The following is an 18048-nucleotide window of genomic DNA, read 5'->3' on the forward strand; positions in this document are numbered from 1 at the left end:
TGCACAAATAATAGTAATAGTACAGCGCCAACCGGTATCAAACACAAATGATGAGAAAATCCAGTTCAATGTATAGTCCCACAAATGATGAAGATACACCCCAAAAGGCAAGGAACCAAGAAGTCCAACACCAGGAGATAGGATCAAGGTAGGAGAAGAAGATGTTCCTTACCGGAAAAAATTAACCACCGGTTAGGGTAGGTCAAAATGGGCATGTATCCAAAAGTTTCCCCTGGAAAATGCAAATCGGTCAATCTGATCAATGCAGGTAGCGATTCAAAACTCCACTAAATAGTCAGCCTTAATGCACCATAAACCTCAAAATAAACAGGAGACTCCAATGGCATAGTATTCTTCTTTAATAAATGTAAAAAGCAGATAAAATGGCAACTCACATATCCAACCATATGAAAGCGCTTGGAATGTTAGGGAAGCCAAGGTAAGCGTGTCGACGTGCAGGCGTGCCTGACACGTTTCGTCACAATGAGGACATTGTCAAAGGCACAAACCTGGTGCTTGTTACTTGGGTTATAGGCTGGTGCTGGTGCAGCAATGAAATGACCAAAATATGTAAGACGTATCAATATAAGTATGTGCGCTCTAATAAGTTTCTACGTAATTTTTGTTTTAACTTCAGATGGGCTTTAAAATGTGTGTTTCCTACAGATGGATCCAGTAACAGAAATCCCCCAGAGAGATGTCCCCGTCCTCTGTATTCCCGGGACTCCACACAGGAACACCAGGAGATCCCTCAGGAGGATCAGGTAGATGAGATTTAAAGTGGTTCTAAACATTCTTTTTTTTTTTTCTTTAAAATAAAATGTTACAGTGCCTTGAAAAAGTATTTATACCCTTTGAAATTTTCCACATTTTGTCATGTTACAACCAAAAACGTAAATGTATTTTATTGGGATTTTATGTAATAGACCGACACAAAGTGGCACATAATTGTGAAGTGGAAGGAAAATGATAAACGGTTTTCAAACATTTTTACAAATAAATATGTTAAAAGTGTGGGGGGCATTTGTATTCAGCCCCTGGAGTCAATACATTGTAGGGATCGGCCGATTATCGGCAGGGCCAATATGCACTTTCCCCGATATATCGGTATCGGCCCCAGAACTGGCCGATATTGCCGATATTTTTGTGACTTTATTCTGCCTTCTTAGGCTGCCTTCCTCACCTTGGACAGCCTCGTCTGGAGTCAGGACTAGTCTCGCAGAAGTGTATCACAGCCATACACCCATCCACAGCAGCCTGGTGCCAGCCAGCCACCCACATCCACAGGCCCTGTACCAGCCAACCACCCACAGGACCTGTACCAGCCAGCCAGCCACTGACCCACAAGCCCTGTACCAGCCAGCCACAGGCACTGTACCAGCCAGCCAGCCACCCACAGGCCCTGTACAAGCCAGCCAGCCACTGTCGGTTATTATCACCACAGGGTACCAGACAGCCAGCCACCCACAGGCCCTGTACCAGTCAGCTGCCCACAGGCCCTGTACCAGTCAGCCGCCCACAGGCCCTGTACCAGCCAGCCGCCCACAGGCCCTGTACCAGCCAGCCGCCCACAGGCCTTGTACCAGCCAGCTACCCACAGCCCCTGTGCCAGTCACCCACCCACCACAGGGTGCCAGCCAGCCACCCACCACAGGGTGCCTGCCAGCCAGCCACCCACCACAGGGTGCCATACAGCCAGCCACCCACCACAGCATGCCAGACAGCCAGCCACCCACCACAGGTTGCCAGCCACCCACCACAGGGTGCCAGCAAGCCAGCCACCCTCCACATGGTGCCAGACATCCAGCCATCCACCACAGGGTGCCAGCCAGCCACTCAACACAGGGTGCCAGCATGCCAGCCATTAAACATTAAACAAAAATTAACACTTCAGTACCAGATTTGTTTCAAAAATTGTCTTTATTTTTCAAAACGTACATAAACTCACATAAAATCCCAATAAAATACATTTACGATTTTGGTTGTAACAAAATGTGGAAAATTTCTATAAGTTATGAATACTTTCCCAAGGAACTGCTATACTTGCCTATAAACTATTGCAGAGAGCAGACTAATTCCCCCCCCCCCCCTACTGAGTGCCCCCATAGCAAGCCGCTTGCTATAGGGACACTCAAGTGGGCTTGCTCCTGAGCCTTGCTGTCTGTGTCCATTCCCCCCCCGCCCTGCTCCCTCTTTAGTGGGCTGTGATTGACAGCAACAGGAGCCAATGGAGCTCTCGTGCATATTGCTGGATCGAGATCGGGCCCGTGTAAGTAAAAGAGGGGGGGGGCGCTGCACTCAGAAGGTGTTTTACCTTAATGCAGAGAAAGCATTAAAGTAAAAAAAAAACTTTTGCCTTTAGAAGCACTTTATGTAAATATCAGGGGAATTTGTAAACCCCCTAAAATGATCCTGTGCTTTGTTCAAACATACCCTATTTTATGTATATATTTATGTTCAATAAGTATAACAGATTGCTGATAATCTATGTAGGCTGAACATTTAATCATTTACTAGTTTATTAATAATTTACTTTCATTTTGCATTATTCAGGATGAGAATTTGATTGTTGTGAAAGTTGAAGTTAAAGAAGAAGCAGAAGAGGCATATATGAGGGATGATATGCTGTGTAAGGAGGAGGAAATCCCTTCAGAGATCAGCACAGGTGAGTAATAAACTATAAATCCATAAAGGGGTCCCAGATTCTTCTTGAATCAAAGCACACAAAAACAGGAGGAGCCCAGGGCCCAAAGATAAGACTCCAAATCACAAGAGTACATTAAAGTGTTACTAAACCCACAACAGTAAAATCTGTCTGTAGATGCAGAATAACATGCTTGTTATACTGTGTAACCTAAGTGATTAATCCTCTGCATTGTGTAAGAAGGCTGTTTGATCCTGTATGCACAGATCCTCCCCCCTCCTGCACGTTCACTCTGGACAAGTCCAGATAAAACACAGTAAGTGTAGTTCAGCTGCACATGCTCAGTTTGGTCTCTATTGCTGGAGAGGACACTTCCTGGTTTTAGCTGAGCTATTCAGGTCACATGGTATTAACATCACACATGTGGGCGTGTATACAGATCCTAAATGACAGCCCAGTCCCTCCCTCCTCCTCCATGCCCAGTAACTAAAAAAGAACACAGTGGGTGGGATGTCACATCTTGATTGATGGATGCCTCGCCTCCCATAAAAGCATGAGGACACAGGCTGTAGAGGATCTCAAGAGGCAGTGAAATCTCCTCCTACATGAACACTCTGGACTCGGGCAGACCCTGCAGAGTATCACGTGACCGCAGAATACAGATCAGCTTACAAGGTATATAGCTGCAGTATTTTAATGTAAAAAAAATACTTATAAACTGGGGGGGGGGGGGAGGGGGGGGCTGATGAACATTTTGTATATTACTGGGTTTAGTAACACTTTAAGTGATTAATCCTCTGCATTGTGTAAGAAGGCTGTGTGATCCTGTATGCACAGATCCTCCCCCTCCTGCACGTTCACTCTGGACATGTCCAGATAAGACACAGTAAGTGTAGTTCAGCTGCACATGCTCAGTTTGATATGAAATAAAGAAGGAAATAGGAGAGCGCCTCTGAGTGTACTATTTATTAATCCAAGGTACATAGCACATTTAAAAACTCACATTAGGTAGTAGGAATAAGGTGAAGCTCTTTGCGGATGAGGCTGCTTCAGCGGCAGGGAGAAAACCGGCATTGGAGTTCTGTGATGTAAATGTGTCTTCGATCTCCGTTCAGCATGGAATCTTCAGCGTGGAGAGAGGCTGCTTCCGGCTCTCAGCTGTGCGGTCCACTGGTGGAGGCGCAGCGCCGGCTAAGGTATGACGTCACCCAGGGCTTTTTTTCTCAGAAAATGGGTGCAGGAACTCCCCCTTCTAAGCTACTTTGTGTCTCCGCCCCCTACCCACCTCTGAGCACTAACCTATGGTTCCACCTCTATCCACCCCCTACCCAGCTTCCAGTACAGTCCCTTTTAGAGAATATAGAGCCAAGTATAATTTTGTAGTGGAATGTATGGAATTTGGTTATGATAACAAGGAAAGCAATAAAATAGATCCCCCACAGCCAGCAGCAATAGACTCCCCCCAGCAGCAGCAAAAGATCTCCCAGCAGCCAACATCAATAGACTCTCTAGCAGCCAGCAACAGTAGATCCCTTCCAGCAACAATTAACCCACAGTCTCAAAAGATCCTCCACCAGCAACAATAGATTGCCGTGCAAAAATAGATTCCCTCCAGCATCAATAGATCCCCCAGCAGCCAGCATCAGTAGACCCTCCAGCACCCCTTGCCATGGCATACATTCAGTGCTGGAGGTGACGGAACTGCGTTCCCCCGCGTTCCCGCTGAAAAAAAGCCCTGACGTCACCACAGAGCCAGGGAACACCGCGCGTTTCCGAGCATGCGCGAGGCTCTCACTGAACATGCGCGCTCCTTTATCAAGTGTGGCCTAAGGATAGGGCACCACTCTCTGCACTGAAAACGTCCGCTTCCATTGCCTGGCTCGAATAGCCTATGATTGACAAAATTCTATGTGGTGATAGAGAACAAAGCCCATAAAAATAAAATATAAATATTTTAATTGATTAGGCATATATGTACAGATTGTTCCTATACATTACTTCAATAACCTCTGTTCCCATTGATTTGTAATTTCTTCCAGATGGGCGATACAGAAAGTACAGCACAAAGAAACAGATCATTATCTCTCCAGATGATGAAATAGAAGACAATGATATCACATCCAATGATTCAGCAAACATCCAGATAACCCCAGCTCTCTGCCCAGTCCTCCCCAGTGCAGATCTGTCATCTAACCCCTTCACACACAGGGAGACTTTTCTTGATCAATCCCCTCCCATCACTTTTCTTGTAGCAACTAGAGGCGGTGAGAACTTCCCGTGCTCTGTGTGTGGGAAATGTTTTCCCAGGAGAGCAAAGCTCATTGCGCACCAGAGGACACACACAGGGGAGAAGCCATATTCCTGTTCAGAGTGTGGGAAATGTTTCACTGAAAAATCCAACCTTGCTACACACCAGAGGACTCACACAGCTGAGAAGCCGTTTTCCTGTCCGGAATGTGGAAAGTCATTCAACCAGAGAGTGCACCTTATCTCACACCAGAGAACTCACTCAGGAGAGAAGCCGTATTCCTGCTCTGAGTGCGGAGAATGTTTTTCACGCAAATACACTCTCATCCGACACGAAAAAGTTCACACGGGGGAGAAGCCTTATTCCTGTTCGGAATGTGGGAAATGTTTTTCCCTGAGAGCCACTCTTATTGCCCATGAAAGGACTCACACGGGAGAGAAGCCATTTTCATGCTCGGAGTGCGGTAAGAGTTACTCTTGGAAGGAGCTCCTTATTAAACACCAACGAAGCCACACCGGGGAGAAGCCCTATTCCTGTTCAGAATGTGGGAAATGTTTTTCTGAAAAATCGCTTCTTGCCAAACACGAAAGACTTCACACAGGAGAGAAGCCATTTTCCTGCCCCGAATGTGGGGAAAGTTTTACGCAGAGAGCCCATCTTATTCCACATCAAAGAACGCACACAGGTGATCGACCATATTCGTGTTCGGAATGTGGGAAACGGTTTTCAAAAAAATCTTCTCTTATCTCACATCTAAGTTCTCACCGGGGACAAGAGGCTCTGGGTTTAGGAGGTGACGGTTAAGTAAGCGTACACATAAACAGGGCTGTATAATTATGGATGCCAAATTATTGTGCACCTTTAGTGATGGCAGTTTACAGTTTTTCTGCGTGTAGAAGGAGCCAGGGTCGTATCATGGATTGTGCCCATTCTTTGCATGAGTTTGCTGCTACTTAGCAGAAACAGACCTTTTACAGCTCCACAGAGCAGTAATCAATGTGGGGTTCAGGGGTGACTGTAAATGAAGCATATAGTGTTTTTGCAACTTTTTTTATGTACTTTATGTTGGGGTCTGAAATATACCATGTTTGAAAATATTAACGTATCTTTAGTTGGGGACTTTTTAGCCCTTGCAGTAGGAATGCACCAATATCTTAGCCACCAAAAATTAATCGGGCAAAAATAGTGTTATCGGCGTTTTGCCAATAGAAAAAAAAAAGGGGCCGAAGCTGCATCCCATTGACTGTAATACCAAAAACGCCCCCTAGTGACTTCAATGCAAAATAGTGTTCCATTTACTTCAATGCAAAATCGTGTCCCATTCTCTTCAATGCAAAAATGCCCCCTAGTGACTTCAATGCAAAATTGAGTCCTATTGACTTCAATGCAAAATTGAATGCGTACCATCGACTTCAATGCAAAATAGTGTCCTGTTGACTATAATGTAAAATCATGTCCAATTTACTTCAATGCAAAATCGCGTCCTGTTCACTTCAATACAAAATCACATCCCATTCACTTCAATGCAAAATCGCGTCCCATTCACTTCAACGCAAAATCATGTACCATTAACTTCAATACATCAATGCAAAATTGCGTCCCATTCACTTCAATGCAAAATTGCGTCCCATTCACTTCAAAGCAAAATCGTGTCCCACTCACTTCAATGCAAAAACGTCCCTTAGTGACTTCAATGCAAATTGCGTCCCATTGACTTTAATGCAATATTGTGTCCTAATAATGTAAAATCTCGTTCCATTAGCATCAATGCAAAATCTCGTCCTGTTGACTACAGTGCAAAAACAACCCCCTAGTGACTTCAATGCAAAAACGCCCCCTAGTGACTTCAATACAAAAACGCCCCCTAGTGACTTTAATGCAAAAACGCCCCCTAGTGACTTCAATGCAAAAACGCCCCCTAGTGACTTCAATGCAAAAACGCCCCCTAGTGACTTCAATGCAAAAACGCCCCCTAGTGACTTCAATGCAAAAACGCCCCCTAGTGACTTCAATGCAAAAACGCCCCCTAGTGACTTCAATGCAAATACGCCCCCTAGGGACTTCAATGCAAATACGCCCCCTAGTGACTTCAATGCAAAATAGCATCCTATTCACTTCAATGCAAAATCGTGTCCTATTAACTTCAATGCAAAAATGCCAACCACATTAATTAAATTTTACATTTTTTTATTAAAAACTGTCCGTTTTGGCTAAGTCCATCCTGAATTTTCGGTTTCAGTTTCGGCACTGGAGTTTTCATTTCAGTGCACCACTAACTTGCAGCCATCAGGTGGTGAGAACAAGTCAACACAACCATCCAATGCCTAGTCTGACTTATATGTACTGAATAGCAAAATAAAAAGTTTGTCAATAAAGGAGTGCACAAGTATACCCTAATCTCCAGGAGTTGAGTAAATGAATGCAGGGACACACTGGATGCCTTTCCTACCATTGTGCTTTTGCTGGGCGTCCCATGCATCTCTGTGCCTTAAATCAGGGGTTTGCTTCCTCCAGGCATACCTGCCCTAAATCTAGCCATTCTTGTATGTATCTACATAGTCTACTATGAAGACTCTGGAAACTTTAGAGTTAGGACCATAGTATATACAGGGGTCTCTTGGCATGGGCACCGCGGCTTACACATATATTTGCAAATATGTGCAAACATATCCCTCTGTTTTTAATGTAAACTGTTAGACAGGGTCAATTCGGTTGTTTTGCAGGATGACTAGTAAGTGTGCTGGGAAATCTTTTGTTTGTGTGTGATGTGCACTGCCTTTCCATGTGCACTTTGCTGCAAAGTCTAGTTATAAGTTGGGGTGGTTGCCACTTTTTTTGTACAGTTGGTTAAATGATCCCAGCATCAGGCTGCAATATGTTCAAACCATCCTCTGTTGTTAGGGATGAAGAGATACTATCACGTACCTGAAGATGAGCCTGACACTGTGAGGAAGACCTCTCTTGCACCTCCGACTCGGGACCCCTGATAGTGCAGACAGGGGGCACTGGAGTATAGAGTAGCACGAGCGCCTGGAGGTTTGCTTGAAGCGGACGATGGCTACTGGTGAAGGTCGCCAGAGAAGTCCGATGAGCAGGATGTTGAGCAGGCAGCAGGTGCTGGAAGCAGGAGTTCCTGGGTAATAGGAGGAGCCTCCTGGGCAGGATGGACGGATCTGGCAACGACAGAAGCGTGGTAAGACAAGCCAGGTCAGGAGCCAATCGGTAACGTAGAAGCCAGTAGAAGCAGACAGGAAGAGAGGTCACGGGACAAGCCAAGGTCGGTGCAGGTGGAGAGCAGAGAATCCTCAAGACAAGATGGGTCTGGAACTAGGAACGGATGCAGGTAAACAGGTATCCAAGGCTGAAGATAAAGCAGCACTGGAGCAGTGTAAGGGCTGGGTTTAAATAGTCCCTTTGGGGCCAATGTCTAACGCACGTTGCGTATTCGTGAACGTGCGCACGGTTGCGTGAGTTCGCGCATGCGCATTGGCGATTGTCAGGTTTCTGACGGGGACACGTCTTTGCACAGCAAACGTTCTCTTACAGATACTGGTAGCTGGTTGAGTCAACGACTTGAACTTCATTGCCGGTTTTATGTCACATGACCTGAGGAAGGGGGCCACATCCCGAAACGCATTGTCAGGACATCCAGCTACGTTTGTTCCCCTGTGAGCGCCCAACATGCTTCTAGCCATTGCTGCTGTCTTCCATGGTATCCTGGGAAAGCACTTCCAGTGAATCGGAAGCGGCCGGAACTTAGATCTGTATATCTGGAGACACAGAATCCAAGTGCCCCATTTACTCCATCTGGACCGGGAGCTTGGCCACTTGAAAGCCTCAACTTTTGCTGTTTTTACACTTGCCGCCAATGGATCTGTATGACACGGGGAGAGAGTGTATCAGCTTACATATCTACAGTGTATAGTATTGTGCAAGCCTACTGACTCTGCTTTAACCTCTTTGCATATATGCGGTCTCTTGGCCGGTGGGCTTTAATGCAGAGAGATGACTTATATGCATCCCAAATGTGAACATTTCTGTGCTAAGAGCATGCACCCTGGCTCTCTCAACGCTGTTACCGGTGGGTATCGGAAAGCTCCCAATGCCTACTTGCGATCAGGAGCTTTCCGATCTTGTGACCGTCAATCACTGAGGTCGCATGATCGGAATGCTCCACCTTCTAGCATTTAGGACCTCTTAACCACTTGCCGACAGCAATATGTGTATATGCGTTGCAGTTTGCAAGTGGTTTACCAGGTTTACTGGGTTAAGGATATCAGCCATAACCCCAGAACCATTTTTTTTAGCTGAAAGCTTACTTTCTTATGAAACCAGCTTATGACCCGCTGGAATGCTTTTCGAAAAGTGGTGGGAGGGTACAACCCCCGCCACTCGCAGGTCTTTCTCGGGCTTACCGTTTCCACTGGTTCGCCCGAGAAATGATCCAACGTCTTGGCCAGCTGCTCACATAGGCGATTAAAGAGTAGATACTCTCTGATCACCTCTATGGCTTTGGAGGACCAGTGCCACGTCATGACGTCACTTCCGGTACAAGCTGAAAGTATTTTTTTTTTTTTTTTAAATCAAAAAATTAAAAAAAAAATTTTTTACCACTAGACCTCTCCAAAAAGAGGACCTGTCCTTATTTCTTTACAAGGAATAATTACATTATTTGTAATAGGAATAAAAGTGATAAAAAAAGTAAAGGGACAGTGTAAAAACAAAAAGTAAAATAAATAAGAAAAAAAAAAATGTAAAGCGCCCCCATCCCTTTAGATACAAGGCCCACAGCAAAAAGCTGAAAGGAGGACTCTACCATGAGACAACACCGAAGCTCCATTAGTGAAATTAAAGAGAGAATTCCAAGATCAAGAACCTATTTTCCTCTGATCTCTTAATGCTGGAAGTCCTGTTCATTAAGGAAATTGTGTACCAGCTATAACAGAGGTAATATGACTTTTAGTGTATCCCTATAGCATAGACATGATTGTTCATTTTCTTCAGCTAGTAAAGGATAGAGGAATTGAATGTGTGTATGTATGCATATTTATAGTACACTATAAATCTTGAATTGCTTTTACCGTCTGCTCGCGCGCAGATGTTTTTTTTACCCCAAAAAATTGCGTTCGAAAAACCGATGCGCAAATACCGTGTAACATAAAAAAATTGCAATAATCGCCATTTTATTCCCTAGCTCTCTGCTAAAAAAAAAAAAATGTATAATGTTTGGGGGGGGTATAAGTAAATTTCTAGCAAAAAAATACTAATTTAAACTTGTAAATAAAAAGTGCCAGAAAAAGCCTGGTCTTTAGCTGGTTAAAGAGCTGGGAGAGGGCGGCAGGGGGTAATAAAGTGACTCAACCAATTAACCGGTATTTCTTCATTCTTAAGAAAGGATGGTTTGAACATATTGTAGCCTGATGTAGGGATCATTTAATCAACTCCTGGAGGTTAGTGTACCTTGTGTGCTCCTTTTTAGCAATATTTTAGTTTCTATTCCATCCCAGTTCAGGTGGGGTTTGAAGCAGCCATTTCAACTAGGGATCGAACGATTATCAGCAAAGCCGATCTATCGAGGGCCGATATGCACTTTTCCCGATATATAGGAATCGGCCCCGGAGGTGACCGATATTGCCGATATATCGGAAAGTGCTGTACCGGAGTGATGACTGCAGCTAGAGGTATCACCCCGGTACCGGCGTCCATAGCCGACGGCCGGCTGTCTTGTAATGACAACCGATGTGGCTGAGAAGTACCTAGGGGCATGTTTTTAACTGTATGGAGGTGTGGCTTGTGAAATGATCACAGAGACCTGTGATCCTATATAGAAGTATCACATGAGCTCTGTGATCATTGCAGAGACAAGAACGGTCAGCTGTGTTTACAACAACTAACCGTTCTTCTCTCTCAGCGTGGAGCGATCGCGGGTGCCAGGCGGCAATCGGAGCCGCCTGCCCCGTGTATCGGAGTCCCCGCTGACGAGTGGTGGCGGGAGCGCGCTCGCCCCCTGGCTGCAGGAGTGCAACCAATGTATACCTACGTCGGTTCGTGCAGGAGGGCCGCCCTGCTGCAGTATCCGGAAGTGGTTAAATGTAACCATATTGCTACACTTAGAGGCGCCTCTTTTCTCTTTTATACTCTGTAGCTCCTGCTGGATTTTGCTTCTAATCCCCTTGTGGAGGCGCCATTTGTGGATGGACATTTTATGGTTAGACAACCAATCACATACATTGCTATCATCTTTTCATATGGACTCTAAACTGAAGGAATTATGAATAAATGGTTGTGGAACGAATCACCTGAGTTTCCATTATTTCTTATGGGGAAATTGGCTTTGATATGCGAGTGCTTTGGATTCCGGAACAAATTATGCTCGCAATCCAAGCTTTTATTGTATTTTGTTCCTCCCAAAGCTGGAGATCTATAGATTTTGGTTGCAAATAATATTTAAAAACATATAATTTGCATTCATCATGATCATAAATAAATCCTCCATCATTTTATATATACATTTTAACACTTTTTAACCCCCTGATTTCCCTTGCCATTCATATCAGGATTTGGGCAGTCAGATCTCTGTATTAGGTTTTTGAAGACCACGCAAAATCATTCAGTCTGGATAGTGATCTGATATCAGTATTGGTCAGGGCCGGGACAAGGGGTGGGCAGGAGGGGAGGCTGCCCTGGGCGCAGTGTTTTTTTGCAGGGATGGGGGCGCCCTGACCCTACTCCCAAGGGAAGGGGGGCGCAGTTTGGCATCTTTGCCCTGGGCGCTGGATCACCTTGTCCCGGCACTGGTATTGGTATACAGTATATGGATACATGCCCTGTCAATTCCAAATAAACAGGATATTCCTCCATTGTCTCTTTTGTGTCTTTTATTTATTTTCTTCTAATACTCAAGGCGATAAAACAACCAGTGCTCTTATAACACACCTACAGTGCATCCGGAAAGTATTCACAGCGCTTCACTTTTTCCACATTTTGTTATTCCAAAATGGATTAAATTCATTATTTTCCTCAAAATTCTACAAACAATCCCCCATAATGACAACGTGAAAGAAGTTTGTTTGAATTTTTTGCAAATTTATTAAAAATAAAAAATCTCGTGTACGTAAGTATTCACAGCATTTGCCATGAAATAAAATAAACTTCTTTATTTAACTAGGCAACCGGCCTGAGTGGTAATCAGAGGTTGGAGCCACATCTATATACAGCAGGGCTGTTTACGCTTCAGTTCCGGGACAATCCCATATACTTATTTTGCATCGTCCTCAGATTAGGCTTAAGCATTGGGAGGTTTCCGGGTAAGCCAATTGGATGTTTCTCCTGTGGGTGGGCCACTCAGCCAGTTGCCTAGTTACATTATACCTTAAAAACGGGAAGGAACGGCAGTATGGCGCCACTCCAGATGACGTCAGAGTGACAAAACGCGTAGGGTGGAGCCAAGTGTCATAACGTCACTTCCGGTTTTTGGTCCGTGGAACGCAGGAAGATTCCCGGAAATCCGCAATAGACGACACAGCTCTGGTTACTGCTATCTTTTTATGTAAGTGAGATATTTTATTTAAATAACGGAAGGAACGGCAGCATGGCGCCTCTCCAGATGACGTCAGAGTGACAAAACGCGTAGGGTGGAGCCAAGAGTCATAACGTCACTTCCGGTTTTTGGTTCGTGGAACGCAGGAAGATTCCCGGAAATCCGCAATAGACATCACAGCTCTGGTTACTGCTATCTTTTTATTTAAGTGAGATATTTTATTTAAATAACGGAAGGAAAGGCAGTATGGCGCCGCTCCAGATGATGTCAGAGTGACAAAACGCGTAGGTTGGAGCCAAGCGTCATAACGTCACTTCCTGTTTTTGGTCCGTGGAACGCAGGAAGATTCCCGTAAATCCGCAATAGACGACACAGCTCTGGTTACTGCTATCTTTTTATGTAAGTGAGATATTTTATTTAAATAAAGAAGTTTTGAATATACTGCACAATGGGTACTCTCTTTATACATCCATGAGGAACCACCAACCCGAGTTCCAGCGCAGGGAGAGGAGCCATCCATGGATAGCACCACTGTATTAAGGCTGGTCACCCCTTCACAGGGGCCTAATATCTGGTGAGTGTTCTCCCCGAGGGGGGGGGGGCACCAACTACCACACACCAGGGGCTGAGTTCCGGGAATTTGGGATCATCCAAGTGTTTCACTACTGGACCTATTGGACCTATAGTCAAGCAGGAAGCCCTGCAAAAGGGCACCTATCCGTCACCTGCGGACTATTATCACATAGCACTGTCCTCACTATTTGGTCAGGGGGACCCCTGGGTAAGGGACCCCCCCCCCCCCCCGTGGACATATTCACAGACTGGGAAAGAAGGGAACGGTCACCCGTACCTTGCACTCCGTTGTTAATTGGTTGCACATTTTTGCATGTATGCACTTTGTATCATTGCACTGACTTGCACATTGTATATGGACAAAGCACTTATGTAAACAGCATTATATACGTTTTTACATGCTTTTTACATGCTTAACCACATACACTTATGGTTTAGTGGGCTAGTCCACAAGCCCACCCACAGTCAGCAGTGACACCCAGTTTGTCACCATTTTACTTTCATTTAGGTCTACCTTGATAAAAGGCAGCGCCACTTCTCACTTGCACATCAGCACTTTTTTCATGTTGGGTATCTATTTACTCGGCATAACATCATCTTTCACATTATACTAAAAAATTGGGCTAACTTTAATGTTTTTTAATTCACAAAAGTGTTTTTTGCCCATAAAATTTCATTTGAAAAACCATTGCGCAAATACCGTGTGACAAAAAAAAAAAAATAGCAAAACACACCATTTTATTCTCTAGGGTCTCTGCTAAAAAATATATATAATGTTTGGGGGTTCTGAGTAGTTAAAAAAAAGTTGATCAAACTAATTTTCGAAAAACAAACACTCGGCCGTGAGAGCAGACGATCGCGCCATCATGTAATGACCAATAAATCATTTTTTTTGTTAGTTTTTTCACATATATCTAGTGCAAACAGTTTAGACAAGAAACACAATAACCTTTCAATTTATCGTTCGTTCGGCAGAAAATTTCCAAACTTGTCCTTCGTTTTTTTGGCTCAGAAACGTCACAACCGATTACCGATTTGTGCCCATTAACCACATAACGCAAATCGCCGTAGCTGTACGTCCGCTACATTTAGTGGCTCTAGCTAGAGGCATCATCCTGGTAGCATTTTTTAGAGCTGGCGGTCGGTTTTCGGGCAGTAATGACTGATGCGGCTCGGGAGCCGCTCGATCGTTACCCCTTCCCGCCGCCTTCCGCGGCTCTGCCCGGGTCTCCCGTCCCACCGGGAGACCAGAGCAACCAGCCGGCGCGTCCGCCGGCTGGTTGGAGTCCCGATCGGATTCGGCTTTGATCGGGTCTCCGATGACGTAACCTGGAGGCGGCGTCCATGACGTCACAGGTTACTCGGCTGCTAAAGGCACCAAATTTAAAAAGTGAATATTCAAAAATGCAGTTTTCAGCATATTGAATACATTGAAGTGTAGTGGAGGGGTTTGGGGTCTTTTAGACCCCCGATCCCTCCATAAAGAGTACCTGTCACTGCCTATTGCTGTCACATTCCCCCCCTCCCCCCGATCCCTCCATAAAGAGTACCTGTCACTGCCTATTACTGTCACATCCCCCCCTCCCCCCGATCCCTCCATAAAGAGTACCTGTCACTGCCTATTACTGTCACATTCCCCCCTCCCCCCGATCCCTCCATAAAGAGTACCTGTCACTGCATATTACTGTCACATTCCCCCCCTCCCCCCGATCCCTCCATAAAGAGTACCTGTCACTGCATATTGCTGTCACATTCCCCCCTCCCCCCGATCCCTCCATAAAGAGTACCTGTCACTGCCTATTGCTGTCACATTCCCCCCGATCCCTCCATAAAGAGTACCTGTCACTGCCTATTGCTGTCACATTCCCTCCCCCCCCGATCCCTCCATAAAGAGTACCTGTCACTGCCTATTGCTGTCACATTCCTCCCCTCCCCCCGATCCCTCCATAAAGAGTACCTGTCACTGCCTATTGCTGTCACATTCCTCCCCTCCCCCCGATCCCTCCATAAAGAGTACCTGTCACTGCATATTACTGTCACATCCCCCCCCTCCCCCCGATCCCTCCATAAAGAGTACCTGTCACTGCATATTGCTGTCACATTCCCCCCTCCCCCCGATCCCTCCATAAAGAGTACCTGTCACTGCCTATTGCTATCACATTCCCCCCGATCCCTCCATAAAGAGTACCTGTCACTGCCTATTGCTGTCACATTCCCCCCCTCCCCCGGATCCCTCCATAAAGAGTACCTGTCACTGCATATTGCTGTCACATTCCCCCCCTCCCCCGGATCCCTCCATAAAGAGTACCTGTCACTGCATATTGCTGTCACATTCCCCCCGATTCCTCCATAAAGAGTACCTGTCACTGCCCATTGCTGTCACAAGGGATGTTTAAATTGCTTGTGACAGCAATAAAAGTGATCAGATTTTTTTTTTCTTTTTTTAAAAAAACCTGTGCTAAAATTAAAAAACTAAATAAAATCAATAGGAAAAAAAAAATGTAACCGCCCCCGTCGCCGTGAGCTCGCACACAAAAGAAAACCTATAGGGAAGTCACGCCCGCAAATGAAATCGCTGTTCAAACCACACAAGTGAGGTATCGCCGCGATCGCCAGAGAGTGAGCAATAATTTTAAAAAAAGAGCTACACTCTAACTCTAAACTGGTAACCGTTAAAAATTTTTATGGAGATTTTTAATGACCGTAGTTTGTCGCCATTCCGCGGGTGTGCGCAATTTTAAACCGTAACATGTTTGGTATCTATTTACTCGGTGTGACATCATCTTTCACAATATACAAAAAAATGGGCTAACTTTACTGTTTATTTTTTTTAAATGCAGTGAAATGTGATTTTTCCAAAAAAATGGCGTTTGAAAAACTGCGTGACAAAAAATATTGCAACACCTTGGATTTCTTGGATTAATAGATTATTGAGTCTGCCCCGAAGCCACTGACGTATTGCGAATCTATTCGGCTGGATCCTGGCATCCCAGGCCTGGACACAGTGTGGATCCCATTGGGGGTGTCCTTCCCTGGGATGTCCGGGTTTCGGTAGTTTAAGATTTGCCAAAGGGGTATCTTCCTGCTTTATTGTGCTTCTGGTGACCTCTAGTGGCAGATGGGATGATTTACATTTGGTACGGTCTCTGGTTCCAAGTATGTGTTTGTTTATGACCACAGTAAATATGCTTATACTTATTGTTCTGCTTATACTTATTGTTCTGCTTATACTTATTGTTCTGCTTATGCTTATTGTCAGGGCTTTATTTCTCAAAGAATAGGTGCAGGAACTCCCCCTTCTAAGTTACTTTGTGTCTCCGCCCTCTACCCACCTCCGAGCACTGACCCTTGGTTCCACCCCTTCCAACCTCCGAGCACTGACCCTTGGTTCCACCCCTTCCAACCTCCGAGCATTGACCCTTGGTTCCACCCCTTCCAACCTCCGAGCATTGACCCTTGGTTCCACCCCTTCCAACCTCCGAGCATTGACCCTTGGTTCCACCCCTTCCAACCTCCGAGCATTGACCCTTGGTTCCACCCCTTCCAACCTCCGAGCACTGACCCTTGGTTCCACCCCTTCCAACCTCCGAGCATTGACCCTTGGTTCCACCCCTTCCAACCTCCGAGCACTAACCCTTGGTTCCACCCCTTCCAACCTCCGAGCACTGACCCTTGGTTCCACCCCTTCCAACCTCCGAGCATTGACCCTTGGTTCCACCCCTTCCAACCTCCGAGCATTGACCCTTGGTTCCACCCCTTCCAACCTCCGAGCACTGACCCTTGGTTCCACCCCTTCCAACCTCCGAGCATTGACCCTTGGTTCCACCCCTTCCAACCTCCGAGCATTGACCCTTGGTTCCACCCCTTCCAACCTCCAAGCACTGACCCTTGGTTCCACCCCTTCCAACCTCCGAGCACTGACCCTTGGTTCCACCCCTTCCAACCTCCGAGCACTGACCCTTGGTTCCACCCCTTCCAACCTCCGAGCACTGACCCTTGGTTCCACCCCTTCCAACCTCCGAGCATTGACCCTTGGTTCCACCCCTTCCAACCTCCGAGCATTGACCCTTGGTTCCACCCCTTCCAACCTCCGAGCATTGACCCTTGGTTCCACCCCCTACCCAGCTTCCAGTACAGCCCCTTTTAGAGAATATAGAGCCAAGTATAATTTTGTATTGGAATGTATAGGATTAGGGTATGATAACAAGAAAAGCAATAAAATAGATCCCCCACAGCCAGCAGCAATAGACCCCCCCCCCCAGCAGCAATAGACCCCCAGCAGCAGCAAAAGATCTCCCAGCAGCCAACATCAATAGACTCTAGTAGCCAGCAACAGTGAACCCCTCCCTAAACAGTAGATCCCTTCTAGCAACAATTAACCCTCAGTATCAAAAGATCCTCCAACAGCAACAATAGATTGCCATGCAAAAATAGATCCCCTCGAGCAACAATAGCTCTCCCAGCAGCCAGCATCAGTAGACCCTCCAGCACCCATTGGAGGTGCCGGAACTGCGTTCCCCCGCGTTCCCCCTGAAAAAAAGCCCTGCTTATTGTTATGCATATGCATACTGTTATGTTTGCTTGTGTTGAATGCAACGCTCTGTACTGCTATTGATGATTACTTTTGGGAATTGTATCCCCCTAATGTTTGTATATTCATGTTAAAAATCTAATAAAAAGATTTATATTAAAAAAAAAAAAAAAATATTGCAACGACCGCCATTTTATTCTCCAGAGTCTTTGCTAAAAAAAAAATATATATATATATATATATATATATATAATGTTTGGGAGTTCTAAGTAATTTTCTAGCAAAAAAATACTGATTTTAACTTGTAAACAACAAGCGTCAGAAATAGGCCTGGTCCTTAAGTGGTTAATTGGCCGAAAAACAGAAGAACTGTCCAAATGACCGAATTTCGGCCGATTTCTCGTATAGTGTATGGCCAGCATCAGCCTCTTGTAATCCCCTGTACAGCAGAGGGAGGGGCAAAAACCAGGAGCCGATCAAATGACCTGCAAGCACATATGCTGACAGGAGGA

The 18048-nt window shown here is 45.5% G+C and overlaps 1 protein-coding gene across 1 annotated transcript in view; it reads left to right on the top strand.

Annotated features, from left to right (window-relative positions):
- LOC309564368 (uncharacterized protein) overlaps nt 1-18048 on the top strand; it is a 770106-nt gene that overhangs the window by 615767 nt on the left and 136291 nt on the right. The window contains exons 9-11 of the mRNA XM_082268995.1: nt 667-764; nt 2554-2665; nt 4684-5685. Coding sequence (XP_082125121.1) covers nt 667-764; nt 2554-2665; nt 4684-5685 — 1212 coding nt within the window. The remainder of the gene's footprint in view (nt 1-666; nt 765-2553; nt 2666-4683; nt 5686-18048) is intronic.

This window comes from Pelophylax lessonae, assembly GCF_965119305.1.
Source record: "Pelophylax lessonae genome assembly, chromosome: 9".
Lineage (NCBI taxonomy): Eukaryota > Metazoa > Chordata > Amphibia > Anura > Ranidae > Pelophylax > Pelophylax lessonae.